General features: G+C 32.5%; 2 protein-coding genes across 2 annotated transcripts; both read right to left on the reverse strand.

Moving 5' to 3' along the window:
* Positions 1-1,104: 1,104 nt before the first annotated feature.
* On the reverse strand, positions 1,105-3,934 carry LOC107910426 (alcohol dehydrogenase class-P). Its single transcript, XM_016838264.2, has 10 exons — positions 3,644-3,934; positions 3,302-3,438; positions 2,866-2,912; positions 2,452-2,777; positions 2,269-2,351; positions 2,092-2,167; positions 1,921-1,982; positions 1,681-1,776; positions 1,434-1,595; positions 1,105-1,344 (listed from the first exon to the last, which is right to left on the reverse strand). Exons 1-10 carry the CDS (start codon positions 3,675-3,677, stop codon positions 1,228-1,230), a joined length of 1,140 nt encoding a protein of 379 aa, XP_016693753.2. The 5' UTR covers positions 3,678-3,934; the 3' UTR covers positions 1,105-1,227.
* A 5,567-nt stretch (positions 3,935-9,501) lies between these two features.
* Positions 9,502-13,252, reverse strand: LOC107910425 (auxin efflux carrier component 6). The gene is made up of 7 exons (XM_016838263.2): positions 12,780-13,252; positions 11,641-12,254; positions 10,523-10,733; positions 10,336-10,421; positions 9,912-10,069; positions 9,733-9,809; positions 9,502-9,577 (listed from the first exon to the last, which is right to left on the reverse strand). The coding sequence occupies exons 1-7, from the start codon at positions 13,208-13,210 to the stop codon at positions 9,511-9,513; spliced, it is 1,644 nt and encodes a 547-aa protein (XP_016693752.1). The 5' UTR covers positions 13,211-13,252; the 3' UTR covers positions 9,502-9,510.
* Positions 13,253-22,689: the final 9,437 nt, after the last annotated feature.

Raw genomic sequence — 22,689 nt, forward strand, 5'->3', positions numbered from 1 at the left:
TTAATTGTTGTAATAAAATCTAACATTTGATTAGTAAATTTATCAAATTATTAATTGTATTAATTGTTGTAACAAAATCTAACATTTGATTAGTAAAACAAACTTGATGTATTATTATTATTATTTTGTAACACTAGTCAAGGAAATGAAAGTAAATAAACTTAAAATAAAAAACTATTATATTTTAAAAATAAAATATATATATATTTAAAATTTTTCGGGCCGGGCCGGGCCAAAAAAATCTTGCCCGAGGCCCGGCCCATTTTTTAAACAGGCCTAAATTTTTGCCCAAGCCCATATTTCGGGCCTATATTTTTACCCAAACCCTCTCATATTTTGGGCGGGCCGTCGGGCCGGACCGGGCCGCCCGGCCCATGGACAGGTCTAAGTTCAATCTATTGTTTTTTTAATAATTGTTTTTATTTTTTAAAATAAATTTTTATTTTTAATTAAATATAATTGAAATATCAATTCAACTAATTGAACTGAAAATTCATAATACGAATGATCCAACATTGAAGTTAACAAATATAATTAACTTTATTTGTTGAATTTGGATAATTATAGAGACTAAATTTTGTAGCTTATTTTGATAAATAGTTAACAACATTATCAATGCTTATTTTCTAAAACTACTTCGTTTATTTTGAATTTGACCAAATTACTGAGTAAGGATCTCCTAAATATTAATTCTTTAATTTTCGTAGCATTTGAACATAAGATCCATATCTTGGTTTATGCTGGTTGATTTCTGTGTGTGATGCCAAACATAGCTTATTTGCTATCACCTTCTATTGTTTCTGCGTTTCAATGGAAAATTATTTTTCATCAAAGTGAATAATGATGCTTTCGAAGAATCACTGTGACATCAACATATGAAAAAAATGTAGATATAATCTTTCATTTTAATTCCAACATGTCATCCATTTGTTTCGTTTAGACATCGTACACATATGATGTATTCATGTTATTAGGGATTATCCCATCAAACCTTGCTCAGCAATATGTTCCATTTTCTGAAACAAATTAAAATGATTTTTTTGATAATTCTATCTCCGACAAGAAGCATGCAGAGCAAAGCAAAGAGGAAGGATCATAGAAATGTATGATAAGATAAAAATTTGCCATTAAATACAGCAAAACGATGTAGCATTACATTACATTATTTATTCCCTTAAAATGCACATATACTTGACAAAAAGCCCTTCATCCATGGCCAGCCAATCCTTATGCATCCATGCGAATCATGCACCTCAGGCCCTCGCCAGCAAGCATGTACTCAAATGCCTTGTTAATCTCAGAGAAGGGAACTGAGTGAGTGATGAACTTGTCAAGTTCAAGTTCCTGCAATATCAAAGAGATCGCAGTCAGTGTTGCTTTTTATTGGTACTTGTATACGAAGATAAAATGCTTAAACAGGAAGGTAAACTCACCTTGTTCATGTATCTCTCAACGACAGCAGGAATATCAGTTCGAGGTTTGTAGTTGCCAAAGAAAGTACCCTTGAGAGTCCTTTCATTCAGTAGATTCACTGGATGAGTTTTGAATGCATCGTCTTTGTTGGGAACCCCCACAAGCACTGCAACTCCCCAACCCTGAAAATTTACGTCATTTCAGCTAAGGATGGCAACGTAAAAAGATACAATCTAACATCGAGAAATTTTGTTTGAAGATAATTACATCGTGGACACATTCAAATGCAGAAATCATGGCCTGGATGCTCCCGGTACATTCAACACTGCGGTCGACTCCTCCACCCGTCATCTCAGCAATGACCTGATTATTAGAATCATTTTTATAATAAGGATCTCAAACAAGTTGATTATATAATGCAGCTTGTATGCTTAGTGACCCTAGTATAGATGGTCATGTTCGAAACAGAATCCAATACAATATCTGAAATTTCAAGTAGGAAGTAACCTCTTGAACAGGTTTGTTGTGATCTTTCGGATTCACAAACTCCGTAACACCGAAGTTCTTGGCTGCAAGAAGTAATGAGAACAAGCATGATCAGTTTTGTGACTTTGCTTAACCAGAAACATAACCATTCTTGCAAGTTTTTGAGTAAAATAACTACGAAACCAAGGCTACCTAGTTCGAATCTGCTAGGGTTCAAATCGACACCAATGATCCTGGAAGCCCCAGAAACTCTTGCTCCTTCAGCAGCCTAAATATCAGAACAGAGAATTACAGAAAAATCAATCTAACGCTTTTTGTGTTGCCAAGGGGAAGAAAACATATAACATAAATGCGACAAGAATAACTCACAGCAAGACCGACAGCACCTAGTCCAAATATTGCAACGGATTGACCCTTTTTGGGTTTAGCTACATTCACAGTGGCACCAAACCCTGCAATAAAAGTAGTGAAACAAGAACATCCTCACTGTCATTAACACCATTTATATCTCCCGAAAAAAGGAAAGACAAAAATGAAATCCAAGTCCCGAACCTGTGGACATTCCGCAGCTTAGAACACAAACTTTATCAAGCGGAGCCTCCGGATTGATCTTGGCAACCTGGCCGACATGGACAACAGTGTATTCACTGAAAGTAGAGGTGCCTAGGAAGTGGTAGATAGGCTTCCCATTGATGGAAAACCTGGATTTTCCATCATTAATCATTTCACCCCTATCAGTGTTGATTCGGAGGAGATCACACATGTTACTTTCTTCTGACAAGCAATGGGGACACTCCTTGCATTCCCCCGTGAAGATGGGGAGAACATGATCACCTGGCTTTAGATCAGTCACCCCCTCACCTACACTCTCCACAATCCTATATATTCAAAAGAAAAGGGTTAATGTGTATACATATAATGATAATATTGTAGGAACTGTAAACATTTAAACAGACATATACATACCCTCCAGCTTCATGACCTAGTATGCGAGGAAACAGAGGGTTTTGTCCCTACAAGAAGAGAAAATTGTTGTCAATCACAATGTGAGAGATAAGTATCAGAAAATCATATCTAAGAGAAAGAAAAAAACTGAAGCAAATGCTTATTGCGTAGTCTTGGATGAAGGAAGCAATGGAAGCAATTTATCAAAAAGAATCATCCTTTTATGAAGTTCACCATTGGTGAAAGCCAATGTGGAGGATAAAATAAGAACTTCGGCTAAAAATAGATTAGACTCCCAACATCAATATAATCAAAATAATCAGCAATATTGCAGATTCAGGGCTTTGTAAAAACTTTTACTTCTTTAACAGTTATAAACCAATCGACAAAAACAAGTTGAAGTAAGAGAGAGAGAGAGAGAGAGAGAGAGAGAGAGAGAGAGAGAGAGGTGTAAAACCTTAGCATCCCAGAAGTAGACATCGGTGTGACATAAAGAAGTGAAGAGTATCTTAATACGGACTTCATCCTTCTGCGGTGGTGCCACTTCCACTTCCTCTATTGACAGTGGCTTCCCCGACTCCCATGCTACCGCAGCTGCAATAATACCACAACCACTGATTTAGCAAAGCAATCGCCAACCATAGAAGAATTTTAATCAAAGAAAGAGAAGCATCAAAACCAACAGAAAACATTCAAAGCCAAAACCCACAAGGAAAAGAGGGGGCGGGGGGACCCAACAAAGAAAAGTGATCATATAACCAGAAGCAATCGCATATGAGAGAGAGAGTGGATGGATCACCTTTGCAACGGATGACTTGACCAGCAGTACTCATAATGGATGTTAACAGAAATAAAAGTCTTCAATTTATCTGCTCACTTGTTTTTTTTTTTTTTCTTGTGTATTTCTCTTTTCGTGCTTGATGAAGAATGTAGAAGGCTAACTGGATACTATTTATAGTGGAATCCAATCCCAAGCACAAGCCAATGGTTTGCTTCTGTCAAATGACAATTTAGCCAAGCGAATCAGGGTCTGGTTTTCTGGTGCTAGTATTCCTTGTTGTCGTGGTTTTGGAAATTGTAATTAAAATTAATATTATGTCCCTAAATTTTATTGTATGATTTTTAATCTTTTAATAAATTATTTTTGATCAGTTTTAGGATAAAAAATATATTTTGTTAATATTATTTTTTAGAGTTGGAGTTTTGATTGACTCGGCTGAGTTGAAAAGATTTACCCAAAACTGGGGGCGGCCGATGGAGATCTTTCAGTCGGTTTTTCCTTATTTGCCGTTTTCCTGATTGGGCAAGAAGGCATCAAGTTGGGTCAGCCTACAGATTTGGAAAACCACTTGCCATTAAAACCCTGTATTTCACTACGCATTCATTGATTCATCCCATACTCACCTTTTTCTTTCTGTTCATTAGGTTCCCCTTTTAGTTTAAAAAGTAAATTATTAAACAAAATTTATATTCATAGTTATTATACAAATATCTTGTCCCGTTATCAATAATTCTGGTTTCACCCGAATAACTAAATTCACTCAAAATAAAGAATATTTATATAATGGGATTTGATGGTAAAACACTATAACATTCACTTTCTTAATCATTTTAATCAAAATCATTTTTAATTTTTATTTCAATTTTTAATAATTTTATAACAGTCGCGTATTTTTTTATAGTAAACTATTCTTTAAAGGAGTAAGCGTCATTCATCATAGAGTTCCATAAAATATTAGTTAAACTACTAACGAAATCCTTAAATTAAATTAATTTATCCTATACTTTATTTTACCCAAAGAAGTCTCTATCATTTGTTTCAAAATATATATTTTATTATTCATTATATACTATTTTTAAATATATTTTTATATTCTAATTACCTAATTTCCAGTATAAAAAAAAAACCGATCTATATTCATAATATATATGTTTAGAATGATGTCTAAAACAATCCACCATTCACATCACCCTTTTCAAAGGCAAATACTTTTTTACATTTATAGAAGAAAATAAGTTTACACTATATTTTACGTTTGGTGCTTTTCTTTATGTTTTTAATAGAATGTGGTTTTTTTAAATATGATTAATAGAAACAAATTATTTTATAACGTTTAGTTGATTGGGGGGCCAAGGTTGCTGACATGGTTGATGGAAATGGCGTATGAGCGTGGCCTGATTTCTCCCCTTACCCTACATCGGATGCTATTTTGCATATTGCGGGAATTAAGTCCCCGAGTGTTGGAGAGGGGTGAGGATAAGTTGGTATGGAATGGAGGAAGGATGGTAGGTGTCAAATTTTTTAAGGGCGGAATTGGGGTTCGCGGGATGATGATTGGAGTTTGGTTTGGCGCTGGCGAGGGCCTGTTGATTCCGCGTAAAGCCTTGCTGACTGATAAAAGACGAGTCCAACGACACATGACGATGGACGCGCACTACCATATGTGTGGTGAAACTGAGGACGTGGAGCATGTTCTCCGAGGCTGCTTCTGGGTGAAATCGGTTTGGCGGCAGTGTTGTCTGTTGGAGTTGTTTCCATGGTTTTGAACTGTTGATTTTAGCGACTGGTTTAGGAGGAATCTGTTGAATGCTGTAGTGGTGGGTGGTGCTAGTTGGGGCTGTCTGTTCAGTGATCTCTGGTATATATGGAAACGCAAAAATTTGTTTGTTGGGAAAATGGCTCTCCAATGAACACTTAGTGGTGGGGGTACCTTGAGCCCCTCCTCAACTCCATCCGATTTCTCTTGAGGAGAGAGAGGGAAAGTTTTGTGCGAATCATCCGACAAATTTGGCTTTGAAAATATGTTTTGGAATTCATATTCTTGAGAAGATGCCGCCATCCTTGGGTATATATGAAATGAACTCAAATAATATATTAAATTTGACTAATTTGATGTTATAAACACCAATTGTTATCAAATACAAACATTAATTCTTTTAATAGATTTACAAAACAAAAACTAACAATAATATTCTAAAAAAAAAGTTAATATTTATAAAATTTTAAATTTTGACTTTAATAAAATTATACATACTTAATTACGCCCAAAAAGAATAGATTAAAATGGCTTTAATAAAAACACAAATATCAAATTAAAGTGAAGTAATCATTTTTAAAAAATAAATGTTGTCTTTTCACCTTACCCTTTTCAACGTAAGATACCTTTTCACAAAAGAAGAGAATAATCTGTCACTATTTTTCTCTTTTTACATTAACATGTTTAATTTATAAAATTCTTTTAAAAGGATGATGTTATATTTTTATTAATTTAAAGATGATTTTAATGTATTTTGTAAAACATATTCTACTCTTAGAAAAGAATGTAAATTTGAATATTAAAAATGGGGTAGGTAATCAAACATGGATTGTAAAATAAAATATTTTATTTTTTTATTATTAACAAATATTTACATTATATATGTTATAAGAATATTTTCTTCGATCATTTTTAAAAGACATAATGATTTTTTTGTTCTCCAACTATACAAAAAAAAACAATGTCATTTTAGTGCTCCATTTATTTATTTTTGTCTCTTTTAGCCCTTCAACTTACATTTTTTATCAAATCACCCAAAAAATTAAAAAAGTTAGCATTCGTTAACTTTGTTGACTTGGCATATACATGGATGACAGACATGTCAATATTTAATTATTTTTTTAAAATTTAATAATATTTTAAAAAATATTTTTTATATTTTTAATAATTAATAATTTTTAATTTTTAAAAATACTTTTTATTAAATTTTTAAAATTTAAAAAGGTTAATTAAATATTAATGTGACCTACATACGATTACCACATAAAAATATTGTTGACAAGAAATAATAATATATAAAATTTAAAAATATATACAACTAAATAAATATTTTTAAAAATATATAATAATAATTTTATATTTGTATTTGTATTAAATTAATATAATTATATTAATATTAAATAAAATAAAAAATTTCCCCTCCCCCTACCGGCATAGTAATTAAAATATGCACATCATATAATATGTACAAATAAAATGAAAAGAAAATATATGTAAGTATTCTTTTTAATATGTACATAATAAAATTTTGATTTAATTCAATTTTCACAAGTCACTAATAATATTATCAAATTAGCACCATTTTATGTTGATAAAAAGAAAATAAATGTATGTATTCATTTCTTTAAATACGTACAATTGAATTAAAATCAAATTTTCATGTATACATATGAACCACAATTCAAGTTTCCAATGTATAATTATACCAAATCAAAGTTTATGTATCAAATTACACATTGGATCAAAATTCATATATAAATTTAATATTCATTCCTTAAAAACCTTAATTGACAAATGCAAAGCATGATGAAACCATACTAGTACCTATATATTAAAATAATGTCCATGGCATTCTCCATGTGACATGTGTACCCTTTTTCTTATATGAATTTTTTCTTTACATTATAGAAAAATATTAAATTTCAATTTTAGTCTCTCTATTATGTTTAAATTTGAGATTTAATCTTCATACTTTAATTTCGGTGAATTTACCAACGAAGTCCCTCTATTACAGAGACTGGATCAAATTAGTCCTTCTACTTTTAAATGGTACAACTTAATCTTTGTACTAGGGGTGAGCAAAATTCGTTTCAACTCGAAAAAATAAAAAAAAAGTTCAAATTTCAAATTATTCGAATCAATTTAATTGAGTTAAATGAGTTAATCGAATAAACTCATTTTTTTTCAAATTTCGAGTTTGAATTGAGTTGAATCTTCGAATTCGAATAACTAAAATAATTTGAATAAACTAAATATCAAATCCTTTTATTTTTCTTCCCCCAACCTCCCTCAAACCCTTTTACTTTCCCCAAAAAAAATTTACTTCTCCTCAAACCCCCAAAACTTTTTTCCTTTTATCCCCCCCAAAATAACTTTTACTTCCCTCAAACCCCCCCAAATTTTTTTCCTTTTGCTTTCCCCTAGTGTAAAAACTTAAGGAGGTTTTATGCTATTCCATAACATTTTGTACGATTAATATTTGGGTAATTATTCTATCCACCGCTAGTGGAGAAAAAAAAACTCCACAAATAGGTCTAGGATTTCTGCCGAAGTGTCTTTTTTAATTATTTTATTATACCCTAAAAACAAATGACATCAACTCAAACCCGCTTGTGGAGTTTTTTAACTCAACTGGTACTGTATAAGATAATAATCCTTAATGTTTTAACAATTCAACCGCTAAATTTCACGCTTGATTCAAGTATATCATTTATGTCAAGCTTGACATAAATTAAAAAAGATTAACTATTCATTTTTTGTAAAAAAAATCAATTTTTATATACACAATATTTTAATTCAATATGATAGAGATATCGAATCGATTAAAAAATTTCCACGCATTACAAATACAAAAATATCGATAAATTCAATAGTTAGATTTTTAAAATATTAATAATATAAAAAATTACAGAAAAATGTAAAATTTCATCATTCTTTAAAAGGTAGGTATAATGGGCTCTAGTTTTCTCTTTATAGGAAGAGAATGGGCTGTAATTCAATTTCACTGATCAAATACCCATATACTATAGTATACATAACGGGCATTTCTTGTGGCTAAGATGGATAGGAATTTAGAGTGCTAAGAGGCCCAATAATAGAAGTATTGGGATGACATTTTTCTTCGCTTATAATTTTTGTTAAGGTGTAAAAGAAAAAAAAAAGTTAAATTTTTTAATAAAGAAAAGTTCAATTTAATACAACACTCTATCTATGAACTCAAAAAGCACCATTCAATTCAGTAAGTTTCAAAGGATGGTGCTGAAATTTAATCTTAATATCTGTCTTTGTTGTAATATTTTGGACAAAGGTGAGGCTAATTTCTTGGAGGAACCCGATAGAGATTTGATGGTGGATATGATTACTTGTGATGTAAATATGAGTTTGAAGTTTGAGTTGCGGTAACTTTTGAACTTTGTAAGGAAAGAAAGTGAAGCTTTCACCAAAATTGTAGACAGAATTATTATGGGTTTAAGCCTTTGTCCATAAGAATCCCATGTTTTATTAACTTCCAAAAATGCTTTGATGATGGGTTGCCTCCTTACTTTTTGGGATTATTGGCAAAACAACAATGCTTATTCCTTTCTTGGAAGCCACTCTTGGTCTTTGGTTTCATACATGAAAATCTATTTTCAAAACCCAAAAATAAACAAATGCAAACAAACTGTTTATAATGGAATGAATTATAGGCTTCCAAAACATTGAAATGACAATAGGATGATTTTGCCTTCTTTTTTCTTGAGTCAAACATGCTTGGTTGCACTTGCACCATCTTTTTACCCACCCACACCATGAAATATAAGTCTTCTAACTTAATCATATGTCATCATAATACCCTTTCTCTCTCTCTCTCTCTCTCTCTCTCTCTCTCTCTCTCTCTCTCTCTCTTTCGGCTACCACTAATCTATGTACTATGAAATGCAAAAAGAAAAAACCCTAATATATCAAGTTCTTGAAACATTCTAAGATTACCCTATTCTTTTGTCCCCTAACAATATAGAAATATAACATATGAAGGTACCGTTAGGGGGAAATTATGGGTACATTATACTCTTGATGAACTTCACAAGCTAATTGGAACATATTCTCCATCTTCTTTTATTGAGGTTGTACTGTTTTTTTCCTTCATACTTCATATGCCTAAAAGTATGTAATACAGAAGTGTCACAGGCAATGACACCAACATGCCAAAAATAACCCTGCAAGAATATTGTTGTACATCGATGTGTTAGTACTGGAGTACTTATGTAATGTCAACATCCGACAATTTTTTAAATAAACCCTAAAATACAGCAGATTTGATTGAAGGTCTCTATGAAAATGAAACATCCAAGACAGATGTTGAGTAACTTACCCAGTACTTAATATGTCGGGATGTAAACCGTATTCTCTTGCAAAGACGAATGGTACGATACCTTGGGGAAGGGCTGCCTGAGATCATTAAACAATTTTCCAGACCACGTTTCAGTGACAGTCTAAACCAATGTTTCATTACCTACCATGTAGTAAAAACACAATAAATGATGGTTTTACCTGTACGATGGCAGCATGTAGTTTTGCCCCTCTTAATCCCAGAGCTATCGATACAGTGGACATTATTACAGGGCCACACAGGAAACGAATCACCATCCCCATTGTTGCTCTTTTTGTTCCACATGCAATAATCCTTGGCTGAAGTGCCATAAATAACCCTGCATTGTACATGTTACCCGGACTTTAAGTTCAAGGGTCGGATCATAGAGTATACTCAAAATTTTTTTATGAAATTAACTGCTAAGACCCTCTATTATAGGGATTGATCCAAATTAGTCTCTTTTTATATATATTTTAACAAAGTTAACATTTACTATTTAAATTTTTTTCTTCATTTTACAGTTCAACTCCAAACAAAAATATTTTATTTACATAACCATAAGAACTTTGAGTCTTTAAGAAAATGAAAAATCTGAGTATATACCTAAACTGAACATTGCCATCCCAAGGCCAGCATCGGAGATTATTTTTATTGAATACTTGACCAAACTCGGCATCCCTACATTCCACCTACACAACCCATGAGATTAAATCAAAGTTTATTATTAGCAAGTCATTAATCAAAACATTAATTTAGCTAGGGTTTTTAATTATGATATTTTGAAACTCACTTGAAAGAGATGAGAGACCAAAGAAGCCCTAAGATGCTTGAGTAAGTATTAGGGTTTCGAGAAAGCTTCCTTCCAACAACAATTAAAATGAGTCTCACCATCACTATGGCCTTTGGCATTTCTTGTTTGCTCCCCACTTCACCTTCCTTCCCATCTCCATTCATCTCCGCCACTGTTATTTTGGTGTTGTCTCTAAAGCTAATTTCCTTCTCTAAAAAAAAAAAAGAAATGTCAAGTCTTGATTTTTCTAATAAAAGTTAAATTGTAAAAATTATAAAATTTAGGGTCTAAATTACATATTAACCAAAAATTAAACCATGGGGAATGGGTGTGTTGATCACTATGGCAAATTTCTATTGATGAATTAGTAATAATATCAACGTGAAAATCATATTGTCATCCCTCTTATCATTACACACGTGCTCTAAGCTAATGATGTTATCTATCAAGTAAAGATCTGACTTTTCTATATAAGAAATTTAAAATAAAATTTTTATTACTTTGGTAATAGTGCTTGGTGGGGTACAATTTGTCTAATAATGTTTAACAAAATGTGATACACTAGTGAACATCATAATAGTTGGAGTTTAAATTTTGTATTTAAAAGTTTCATAAAATTAAAAATCGAAAAAACAAATTTATGAATATCTAAAAACTAAAAAAAATTCAGACAGGCACGTGTCTCGACATTTGTGTTCGTAGTTTTGTAAGACAAAACATACATGTACACTCCTGCAAAATCTGCATGTCTCTTTGAATTGTTTCTCAGATCTAAGGCAATTATTTTCAATAGTGCAATATTTGTGCGACAAAAATAGTAGGACAACTTTTGGAAACAAATTTATTTTGTTGTTATTAAATATTTGATATCGTGACAACAATCATATTTAATCATTATACTGAATTTAATAGTAAATACAATAATTTCAAGTAAAATAAAACATACAAATTATTATTGAAATTCGATAGTAAAGGGAAAAAAAATCTTAAGTCATTATCAAAATATTAGATATATTTTTTGTAATCTTAATTCTTCAAATAATATAGTGATGTGAAATTTACTTTCTAAAATAGAAAATTATTTTTAAATAATATTAGAAGTTTTTGCATGCACTTACCCCCAAGGTCTTTGAAGCCCTGCCTATTATCATCCCCACCACCATCTTGACAGTCCCAAACCATTTTTGTAGGAGGAACCACCGGAGACGGCTGCCGGAAAACTTTCCCACCAGCCACGGGAGACCTCATCCAGATTGGTGTATTCCCGGCTGCCGTAGTAATCACATCCATTTCATTAAAATTAGAAGCCCTTGGGGTCGGCTGCAAAGAGTAAGCATCCGACGAAGCATACCCGGACAAACGGGGGCTAACGGCACGGTAACCGAACCCCATGTCGCCGTTACAGAATACAATCTCGTTATTGTTGGGTCCGCCGGGGGTGTTAACGGAAAATATGTCGGCGTTAGAGAGGTTGGATGCTCTAGGGGTGAGGCAAATGGAGGATGATAGAGCCGATTCCGGAGCCGATGACGTGGACCGCCTGATTCGGACTCGAATACGGCCGTTGATGTCGGTTTCGGATTCTGTACGGAGAGGATCACGACCGTCCAATGAAATGACGTCGTTGTCGAGCTCGAATTTGGAAATGGTGGCAGCTGTGGGGCCCGGGAACTGGGTTTTGATTAAGAGCGTTGCCGCCCTGTATTCGAAGAGGAATAGCAATAGTGTGTACCTGCACTCGAAACGACGCCGTATGATTTTTATCTTATGTAAGGTTTTAATAATTCATTGTTATCTTTTTTCAAACAATATTGAGCTGACTTTTGCTTAGAAAATCACTCCCTAGTTTTACACGGTCAACTTTGATTTAATCCCAAAAAAAACCATATAAAATAGTTTTAGTTGAAAATAAAAGAAAATGGTCAAATTTTCTAAAAAAAAATAAAGACAAAAGTAATAGTTTGTGTTTTATTATATAAAATCATGCCACAATCAATTAAATGCAGAGACTATTTGAATATCTAATCACTGTATATTTTAGGCACTTCAATCATGTTATTTGTTTTTGGATACATCATCGCTGTTTTTGTATAGACAAATGTTTTTGTTTTTTGTAATAAAGATGGGGTAATTATTTTTTCATAATATAAAGATGAGATAATTATTTGATATCAATCCCATTTTTTTTCAACACAAATCCCTAGCAATTATACCATTTTAATCCGAAAAGATATATAAGATTGGAGTTAATGTATACCAGATGATGCATTGAAGAACAACGAGTTGAACCATGAGACTTTGAGTGAAATCTCCATACATAGCATTAAGCAAGGGGATGCCCATGACGAGAGTGTTGGGCAAAGTGGCGAGGGAGAAAAGGGTGATGAGCCAATCGAGTGAGCCACCAGGGAAGAATATAGCCCAAACCGAAAGCAAAGCAAGGACCAACACCTTGGACACCGTGTCCGCTATGATGAACTTGGTGTCCATCTGGTACGGGTTGTTTTGAGCTATGAAATGGAATGACAACACCGGCACCGCGAAAACCGCCACGAACCGGTTGATCCCCGAACACTGCTCCGGGCTGAATATTCGCCACCATTTCACCGATCCGTACGCTATTATCATTGCGAAATACAGTGGAACCATCGCACACATCACCTTGTAAAAATCACCCCCTGTTATCATCTTCACTCTTCTTCTTCTTTTTTTGGTTTTTTATTTAATTTTTTAAAGAGAAAATGGAAGAGATTATATAGAGGATTTATGGACAAATTTGGCCCTCGAAAAGTTGGTAATTTACTTTCTAAGGTACTGTAAGCAGCGGGAATTACGGTTCCAGATCTAATGATTAACTTTCTAATATAAATTTTCGTGCATGGGTTTGATAATGATATATTTTTATAATTTGACGTTTATATATATTATGAATGAATTATTGACATTTAATATTAATAAATAAAGTTATATGAGATATTTAATTCTAAAAGGTTTTAAAATTTTAATAAAGCCATACATAATCTATCAAATATGATATTAAATCATATGACAACCTGCATTTTGTAATATAGATTCTCTTAATATACTCTACACCATGTTTAATGTTATTATGAGTTCCTATTTGATGTGATTTTGATTTCCCTATTATCCCATATATACTGTTGATTCAAGCCCAAATTAATTATCTTACTTTGAAAACTAATTTATTTTTGTATCTTGATTGAATCGATTTCATTAATAATTATTTATTTAAAATATATTATATTATTACGATGGTATTTTTATTTTTTTATATAAAACCAATGAAACTTTAAATATAATTATAAATTCAACCAAAATTTTTAATAAACATAAATCGATCATAAAAATAAAACAAAAGCAAAATAGTCTAATAATTTGGTTTTCAACAAAACTCGGGTACTATCATTATCATTCGGTGTCGTTTCAGTCTACTGTTGACTATTTCCCCAAATAAAAAGCTGCAATAATGATTCATGAAGTGCACTTTGGGAAAGTAAAATAAGGGGGGTAAACTCTCCATGATATATAGCCATGATCTTATGTAAACACTGTGCTTTCGTCCCACACTTATTAGCCAGGTTGTTAAGAAAGTCCACTTTTTCTGTAAAATCTATTGTCAAAAATTATAAATTTGACAAATTTATGTACATATGATGAAACATAGATATTAATAAATAGATTGGATGTATATGTATAAAGTGAAAATAAAAAGGAGCTTTTGGTGGTCAATTTTTGCACGTATAAAGGGTACACATTATGCAGCAATTTACGAAGTGGTTTGGTTGATGACGATGGGGTCGAGGGTGGGGGATCACACGATTGGCCGAGCCTGCCTCTGCCAAAGACAATGGGACCATATCAAGGCATGATTCATCCACAAACAGCCTATACTGAAAGCTGATTATTCTGCCTATATCAATTATATATAAATGTGTGTCAAACCAACCGGGAACCAGCTTGCATGTTCTCATGTTTTCCATAATTTTTTTTTATGATTACACGATTCAAATATAATATAATAATCAAAACATGCGGTAAATTAAGAAATCACTGAATACATATGAAGTTGTTAAAAATTAATTTATATACTATAAATGATCATATCGAAATATATAAATATAATACTTGAATATACATCAATTAAAATGTTTCAAAATAAATTTTATTCCAGTTGCATGCTGCATATGGATTCTATCACGCACTCAATGAAAGCAAATGTAGTCTTTAATCGAAGAGAGAATATACAATCCGAATGCATCGTACGTGCAACATTTACATTTAGTAGTCATTATTTTAATGAATAAGAATGAGATACTTAATCATGCATCCGTATGTGTCGATAATTATAGATTTGAGGTTACAACCTATGCTTTTTAAAATTTTTAGGATTCATGCTAGGAAAGCCTATGAACCACCTCGCGTAGAGAGTAGCAAAATGGGGCTTGCTCGGTTATCATATCTAGAAAGCAAACAAGATGGATCCTCTCACCAAACACCATTGAACCATTGAAATACCAAGTTGAGTTCTAATCATAATATTTGGAGACAAATTTTATCCCAAAGAAATTAAGGATATCCTATGAGAATAACACATATATGATAAGGTTATTAGACGAGCACTTGATAACTAGCTTTCGTAATGATATATAATGGGGAGAGCACAATCATGGCACTTTAGTGATGTAATCCAAGTTGAAGTATCGTTCCCCGTAAACACATATCAAAATCTTTCTCTCAATATCTTACAGTTTTAACTTTAACATATATTACCACGAATTAACTTTTACATTGACATATCAAAATCTTTTTCTCATTTCACAAACATAACATAAACACTTAATTCACATGTTCACTTTTACATATTATTACACATACACATACACATACACATACACATACACATACACTTTTACTTTCACATATCACTTTTACAGTCCTTAGTGAGTCTTAGAGGAGTTTAAAATTTACACTAGAACTCCAATAAACACGTCACATAACTCAATACTCCTTTCTTAATCCCCTTCGAACCCCCATATCACCAACCCGATTCCTATCTGAACCCCCAACCCCTCTCAACTCCAAATTCATTCCATTATCATATATCATATTTCCTCTGAGTTCACTAAGGCATTTATTCACATATCACTTTCATATAGCATACTTGATATATCACACATATCACTTTGTATCATATTACTTTACTTTGAATCACATAAACACATTCACTACATTTTTATTTCACATATTCGCTTTATTCACAATACAAACATAACATATATTCACCACAATTAGCACTTTAGATTTCAATTCACTATCATTAAGTTTACTTTCTTATAACACTTCTTAAATATTTTATTTCACTATTTTAGCGAACTTAGTAATTTTTGAACATTTTACAATTTAATCCCTAAATTCATGAAAAATTCAATATTTACTTTTATAACACTTTAATATCACTATTCACTTCATTTAAACCTTTAATCACAATATTTATTTCACATATCAAGTTTTGAAGTATTTACAATTTAGTCCTCTCTATAGTATTTTCACTATTCTACATCTATTCACTTATTAATCAATGACAAATAAATAAATTTTCTCTCCTTATAATTTAATCCTTAGTTTCATAAAATTTACTAATCGCTAAATTATCACTTTATCGTTTCTTACATTACTATCATACATTTAATTGCATATTCACTACTAAATTCAATAATTTTAATCATATCTTATTTAATTATTTCACATTAAAATTTAAATACTCAAATATTCAAATTATAATAAACTAACTTTAATTCAATTAAGTACTTACCTATTCTCTTCACTTGAACTTAACCTTTTTTTTTTTCAATTCAAAGCTTTCCTTTACTTTGATATTCTTTCCTTCATCTTTTCCTCTTTCTCTCCATGCATACATATACAAAACATACCATTATCTTGTAACCAACATAATCTTTTCGTGATTTCATATCAAAGTAACATGAAAACCTTAAGAAAAACCATCAAATCTTACTTTTATCACTTTCTCTTCACTTCCACAATCTTTTCCTTCACTTCCTTCTTTAACTAAGTAGTTTTCATGGTAGAAAATATTTCCATAGCACTCTAGGATATGAAATTTGGCTATGGTTTTAAGGGAAAACTCAAGAAAAATGCATATAACAAAGTTTCCTTTCTTTTCTTTCTTTCTTCCTCATTTATTTCTTTCCTTTTTATTTTTGCTGTCCCAAGTTGCTGCGATTCAGCTTCCCACATGTGTAGAAAATTCTACACTTTTCTTTTTATTTCAATTTAGTCCATATTTCACCAACCAATCAAATTTCACCACATTTCAACCTTAATTTCCATAAATTCTCTCTCCTTTACAACTCAACACTTAGATATTCCAATATCATGATTATGTATCCAAATATCAATTAAAAATAAAAATTGCATTTAGGTCCCTCCTCCATAAAATGGGAAAATTTCACTTTAGTCCTTATCTTTTTCCACTTTTGTAACAATCAATTTTCAATGGTATAAAAAATACGATTTTTAAACCCCATTTCTGTCAATCGAGTCCATAAATATAAAATAGGAATATTTACAAATTTAAATATAAATATATTGAAGAATGGTCAAGAAATTTAGTCGATAAAATAAATAATTAAAATTTAGGGACTAAATTGTAAAAGTCCAATCGCTATTGAGTTTTCATTAAGAAAAGGCTTGAGGACCTAAATAGAAATTATCCAATGGTCCAAAATGGTAAATTAACCAATAATAAATATTAAATAGTAGATGATGATGGTGGAAATTGCTAAGTGAGATTAATTGTTAATTAAAGAATAATAAAGCTTAATTAAACTAATTAACTTATTTTATAATCTAAGTATAAAAGTTATATAAGTGGATGAGCCACCATCATCTTTCTTATTCTCACCGTCCTCCATTGTAGAAAAGAGAGAAAGCTTCAAACTTTCCTTTATGCATTTGACCACTAATTAGGTATAGTAATCAAGCTCTTTGTCATGTGATTTTTATATCTTTATGATCATGGGAGCTTGATTTATCTAGCCTATGTATCAATTTGATCAATTGTTGAATTTTTACCAAATTTTCATTATTGATAAATTGATGAATTATGCTTGGAATTGATAGATATTAAGCTTAGATCACACTAAAGACTAAATTGCTAAGATATTTAAGCTTGTTTGTTAGCTTTGTAACATTAGGGACTAAATTGAATAAATGTAAAGCCTGTCAAGAAATTATATTAGGAATAGGAAGTATAGGGTCCCTAATGATATAATGTGAAATTAGATTTTGATCCGAAGCTAGGAATCGAAAAATGTACTTATCTCGAGTTTATGGACTAAATTGAATAAAATTAAATTTATGTGTATAATCAAAATGAGATTAATTTGAATCATGCATGACACACCTGGTTTCCTTTAAATCCAAAAATTAGGAATATTTGGAGGTTAAATTGAAGGAAGTCATAAGTAGGCGGCATATACTAAAAAATTAGAATAAGTCAGTAACTAAATCAAACAAGGTTGAGAACCAATTCTGGTTCGGTTGGATTGAGCCAGTTGGTCCCTTGGTGGGGAAAAATGATTGCCAATGGAGGGTTTCTAAACGGTTGAGGACTGTACATGAAGGGATATAAATAGCTAGGAAATGACTTCCTGGGGAGAAAATTTTTCTCAAATTTGTTTCATTTTTTTCTCTTTTTCATCTTCTTCCTTGGGTTTCTCTAAAGAAGAGATAGTTATGGGAAGCTCTGTATGAAGCGATGATAGTAAGGGTTGAGTCGAAAAAAATAAAGAATCAGTGAACTATTGCTAGGAGAATGAAAGCGCTGGAGATTGGAAAAGCTAAGCTGATGAGGCAATGAAGCATCAGGTGAGTTTCTGCACTCCAACCCTAAAATGCTAAGTAAGTTGAAAGTCTGCATGGATTTATGAGTACCCGCCATTTTAGTTCAGTAGATGGTCCGTGATGTTTCATTTATAAAATGCATGTATTGCATATAGAATTATGAAAAGGGATTTTTGCTGGGATTAGACAAAGTTAGGATAGGAAAAACGAGTGATTCTATTAGATACCGCCATACGATGTTCTTGTGTACACCCATGATGAGTGAAGCTCTAGGCATTGCAGAGGGGACATTGCGGTGTTCGAGCATCAATGTTAAGAACGGCGAAATGGAGGAACGGATGGAACGTATTGGGAAAAGTACATACGAAAGATCATGGCTAGGCCATGAGTCCGATTGGAGACTATACGCTAAGATGAGTAAGACCATAACTGAAAGATGCTATGACATCATGATAAATATGAGTAAGACCTTAGTTGAAAGATTCTATGACATCATGATAGAAATGAGTAAGACCATGGCTGAAAAATGCTATGAAATCATGTGAAAGTACACCAGAATGGCTAAATAGGACTAAGACCATGATTGAAAGACGTTATGACATCCTTTGAGAGTTTACCGGAATGTTAAACATGGGGTTATATTGTGTAAGACCATAGCTGAAAGATGAAGCGACATTATTGATAGTCTGACAAAAAAATAAATACGTGATAGCCCGTTGAGATACTAAACATGAGATAATCCACCAGGACAATAAACACTAGAATTACGAGGTGTAAAACCATACCACAGCTATGACAACCAATGAAGTCTACCAATACATTAAACATGGGGTATTTTTTGTAAGACCATAGTTTGACTATGGTAGCATGCAAAGTCTGTTGGCACACTAAACATGGGGTAGTCCATCAAGACATTAAACACGAGATCCTAATTCGTAAAACCATAGCTTGGCCATGGCAGCATAAAGTAGTTCGTTGGAACAATAAAAATTGGTGGTCAATCAGGACGGTAAGGGTGGAACATTTGTCAAACAAGGAGAAATGAGCTATATGGAAAATGAATCATAGACTTTCGATGGTTAATTAGTGGGTTGAATGAATCCATCAATGAGTGGAGAATAAAGTGAAAATGAGAAAGGACTGCTAAAATAGTAGTTGTGAAAATCAGCAAGGCATATAAACGGTAACCTAGTAGGAAGTAGTCACGGGACTTAACGTCTAAGTGGTGCCTGGTGTACAGGCAAACGAAATATGGATAATCTGGGGATCACAAATAAAGATCTGCCAATTAGAGCCACTAAAGATTGCTCAATGAAATCTGGTTCATTCAAGGTTGAGCATTGGCTTGAAGTTTAGTTCACTAAGGAAATTATACTAGGTGAAAGATGTGTTTGTGAAGACTATTCCTCTTAAAAGGGGAAGCCATTGGGAAAGTAACTGTCAAATGGCTAGTCTGTAGGGGACCAACATAAGAGAGAGATCATGGGCGCAAATAACCACTCCAATGATAGTTAGTGGTGTACCGAAGATCAGAGAAGCCTATAGTAGACAGATATGTTACCCATTCGAGCATGGTACTTCGAACAAGGTGGATTACAAAGAAGTAATCCAACCTCTATTTGTCCCAAGAGGGGCTTAATTCGTCAAAGGGACTAGGAATCTCATTAGTTATCCTAGAAGTTGGGATGACAACAAGTCATTCGGGACTAAGATTAGAGAAAGAGTCCACCATGGACTAAATTAATTTAGAATGATCACCAAAGGGGAGATACCCGAGGGATATTAGCAGGGTAGATCGTCAGACTAACTTATAAGAACATGGTGGATAGAAGATTTTGACTTCAGGAATAGATGAAAGGAGAAATACAGGTAAAGGTAAGGACGGAGTTCGCGAAATTGATGAGACATCCGAAGAACTGTAAAAACTGATTACGGGTTGAGAGGAATTCTCAAGCGAAATTCGCTTAATAAACTATTCGCAAATGGATAAGATTGGGAATAAATCAGAGGTCGTTACGACAAGTTTAAGAGAATCTTCTAACACAAGTAGATAGTTATTTGTATTTAGTTCTTTCTATTTAAACCCCTAGAGATGGGGTCTAAGTTTGAGTAATGTGGAGACTCATAAAGTTCATTAAAATTACCAAAGTTTGTCTTGTGTTTTGCAGGGTTCATAGAATAAGGAACTCGAGGATGGACCAAGCCAGATGGAGTTATATTAAAGATCATTATCAGTTTAGAGGCATGCACATAGGAAGGGGCCTCACATAAAGTTTGTGAATAAGTGATTGTCTGATCATGCAAGGAATATCCGCCTTTTTGCTAAACAAGATGTATTGAACTCATAATTCATTAGATATTTTTTATGAATTTCAACTAATTATCGTAATTAAATTAGTCCCGATTGTTCAATCATTTGATAACTAGAGTCATTCTTTGATAAATGATCACTATGAATCTGACTCAATAGAATTTGATCAATCCTCTTTTCTATCGTTAAGGTGGAGAACTGAACCAAGAATTATCTTTCTTTATCATCAATCGAATCACTGCTCGAGACCCAGGATTCTATTTTCTCCTCAATCCAATCACTACTCACGCTTTTTCCTTTTTCTTATCAATGAATAGATCTCTTTACTTGTATGACTTCGATGTCTTATATTTCTCAAAAAAATGATTTGATTGATGGAATTTGGTATGATACTTATGAGATCGATGAGATAGATATTCAAATATTTCTTCTCAGAATGTATTGGTTTGACACCATAAGCGAGACCACCACCCTATAACATGTTGCTACCCAAAGCAAAACCCTGTATTTCTTCTAGAGAATCTCCTAATTGTTCTAGAGCAACTAGAAAGAGATTCTTTAACCAGAAAGAAATTAGTTTAGATGTAGGATACCTATATAGAATTTTTCACAACTCAATCATGTATGATGGAATCATCGAAGATTTGATCTTTTCGAACTCTGTCTGTAATTCACTGTAGGTTCGAGAAACAAAGAGAAGATGTGTATGAACAAGATATCCAACAACAAGAAGAAGGAAAATGACTGAATAGAGGAGCTCCCGAACATTTGGCGATCTCAGATGTGTCAATATCAATGGTGACTCATTATTTCTATGAATTATTTCTTCTGATAGAAGAAAATTATGTAAACACTTAGTCAAAATCTCACTTATCAGATTCCATTATGGAAGACATAATTTTTTCTGAAGAATTCGTCATGATATATCTGATCCATGCATAATATGATGGAAAATGGATACAAATTTTTGACTGCTATTCACTATAATGTAAATGTTAATGATTTGATTTGTGTATTAAGGTTGGAAAATAGCCTAGTTATGTGTAGTTTTTGTTTATGAGTTGTGTGCCATTTGAGCACTTGGTTTTAAAGGTTTCATAAGCTTTAATTGCATAAGTTGGCATAATATGATAATTTGATGAAACTGAGATGAACTTTTGCTGTAACATCCCTAGCCTGTCCCGACCGTCGTGACTGAGCTACAGAATGCTACAATACAAAACGAAATAGTTAAAGACATTTAATGGATAATTCAAATAAAAAATAATTAACTACCATTATATAAGTCATTAGAATAAATTTAAACATTTTATGAGCTTAATACGAGCTTATGTGAGCTCTAAAGCTAACCCGAGATTGAACAAGGACCAAATTGCAAAGTTTAAAAAAATAGGTTTGACGTCATAATGAGATGTTCTCCACGTCGTGATGTTGCCAAAAAATGTCACATCACGACATTAGACCACTTGACATCGAGACATCACAATCTGTTGGCTGACGTAGCAACGAAGGAATATTTAACGTCGGGACGTCACAACTTGTTTTGGTAAAATTTGACCATTTGATACTTGTTTCAATTCAACCTTTCAAATAGTATAAAGAATACTTTTAAAATCATTTAAACATGTTCAAAACTTGCCAAATCCATGCCAAAAACACTTTCAAAACACATTATATATTCAGTCCATAACCAAAATGCCACATTGGGCACCAATTCACAACAAAGGTACATAAATCAATCCAACCCATTCCATCTACTTAAACCATTCCATGTCACTTAATTATTCAAAACAATAAGTTGATTCAAGCATTCCAACCTCATTATGCTAGCCAAATCATATGAGCATGCTAATATACCAAAACTATATACGTGAAGAATTCACATTACCATAAGTTACCATATGTGTTCAAATCCACTAAGTCATAGACATATTTAACATTTTAAATGACTTAACGCTCTTAAGTACATGCC

Source organism: Gossypium hirsutum, chromosome D02 (genome assembly GCF_007990345.1).
Source record: "Gossypium hirsutum isolate 1008001.06 chromosome D02, Gossypium_hirsutum_v2.1, whole genome shotgun sequence".
Classification (NCBI taxonomy): Eukaryota; Viridiplantae; Streptophyta; class Magnoliopsida; order Malvales; family Malvaceae; genus Gossypium; species Gossypium hirsutum.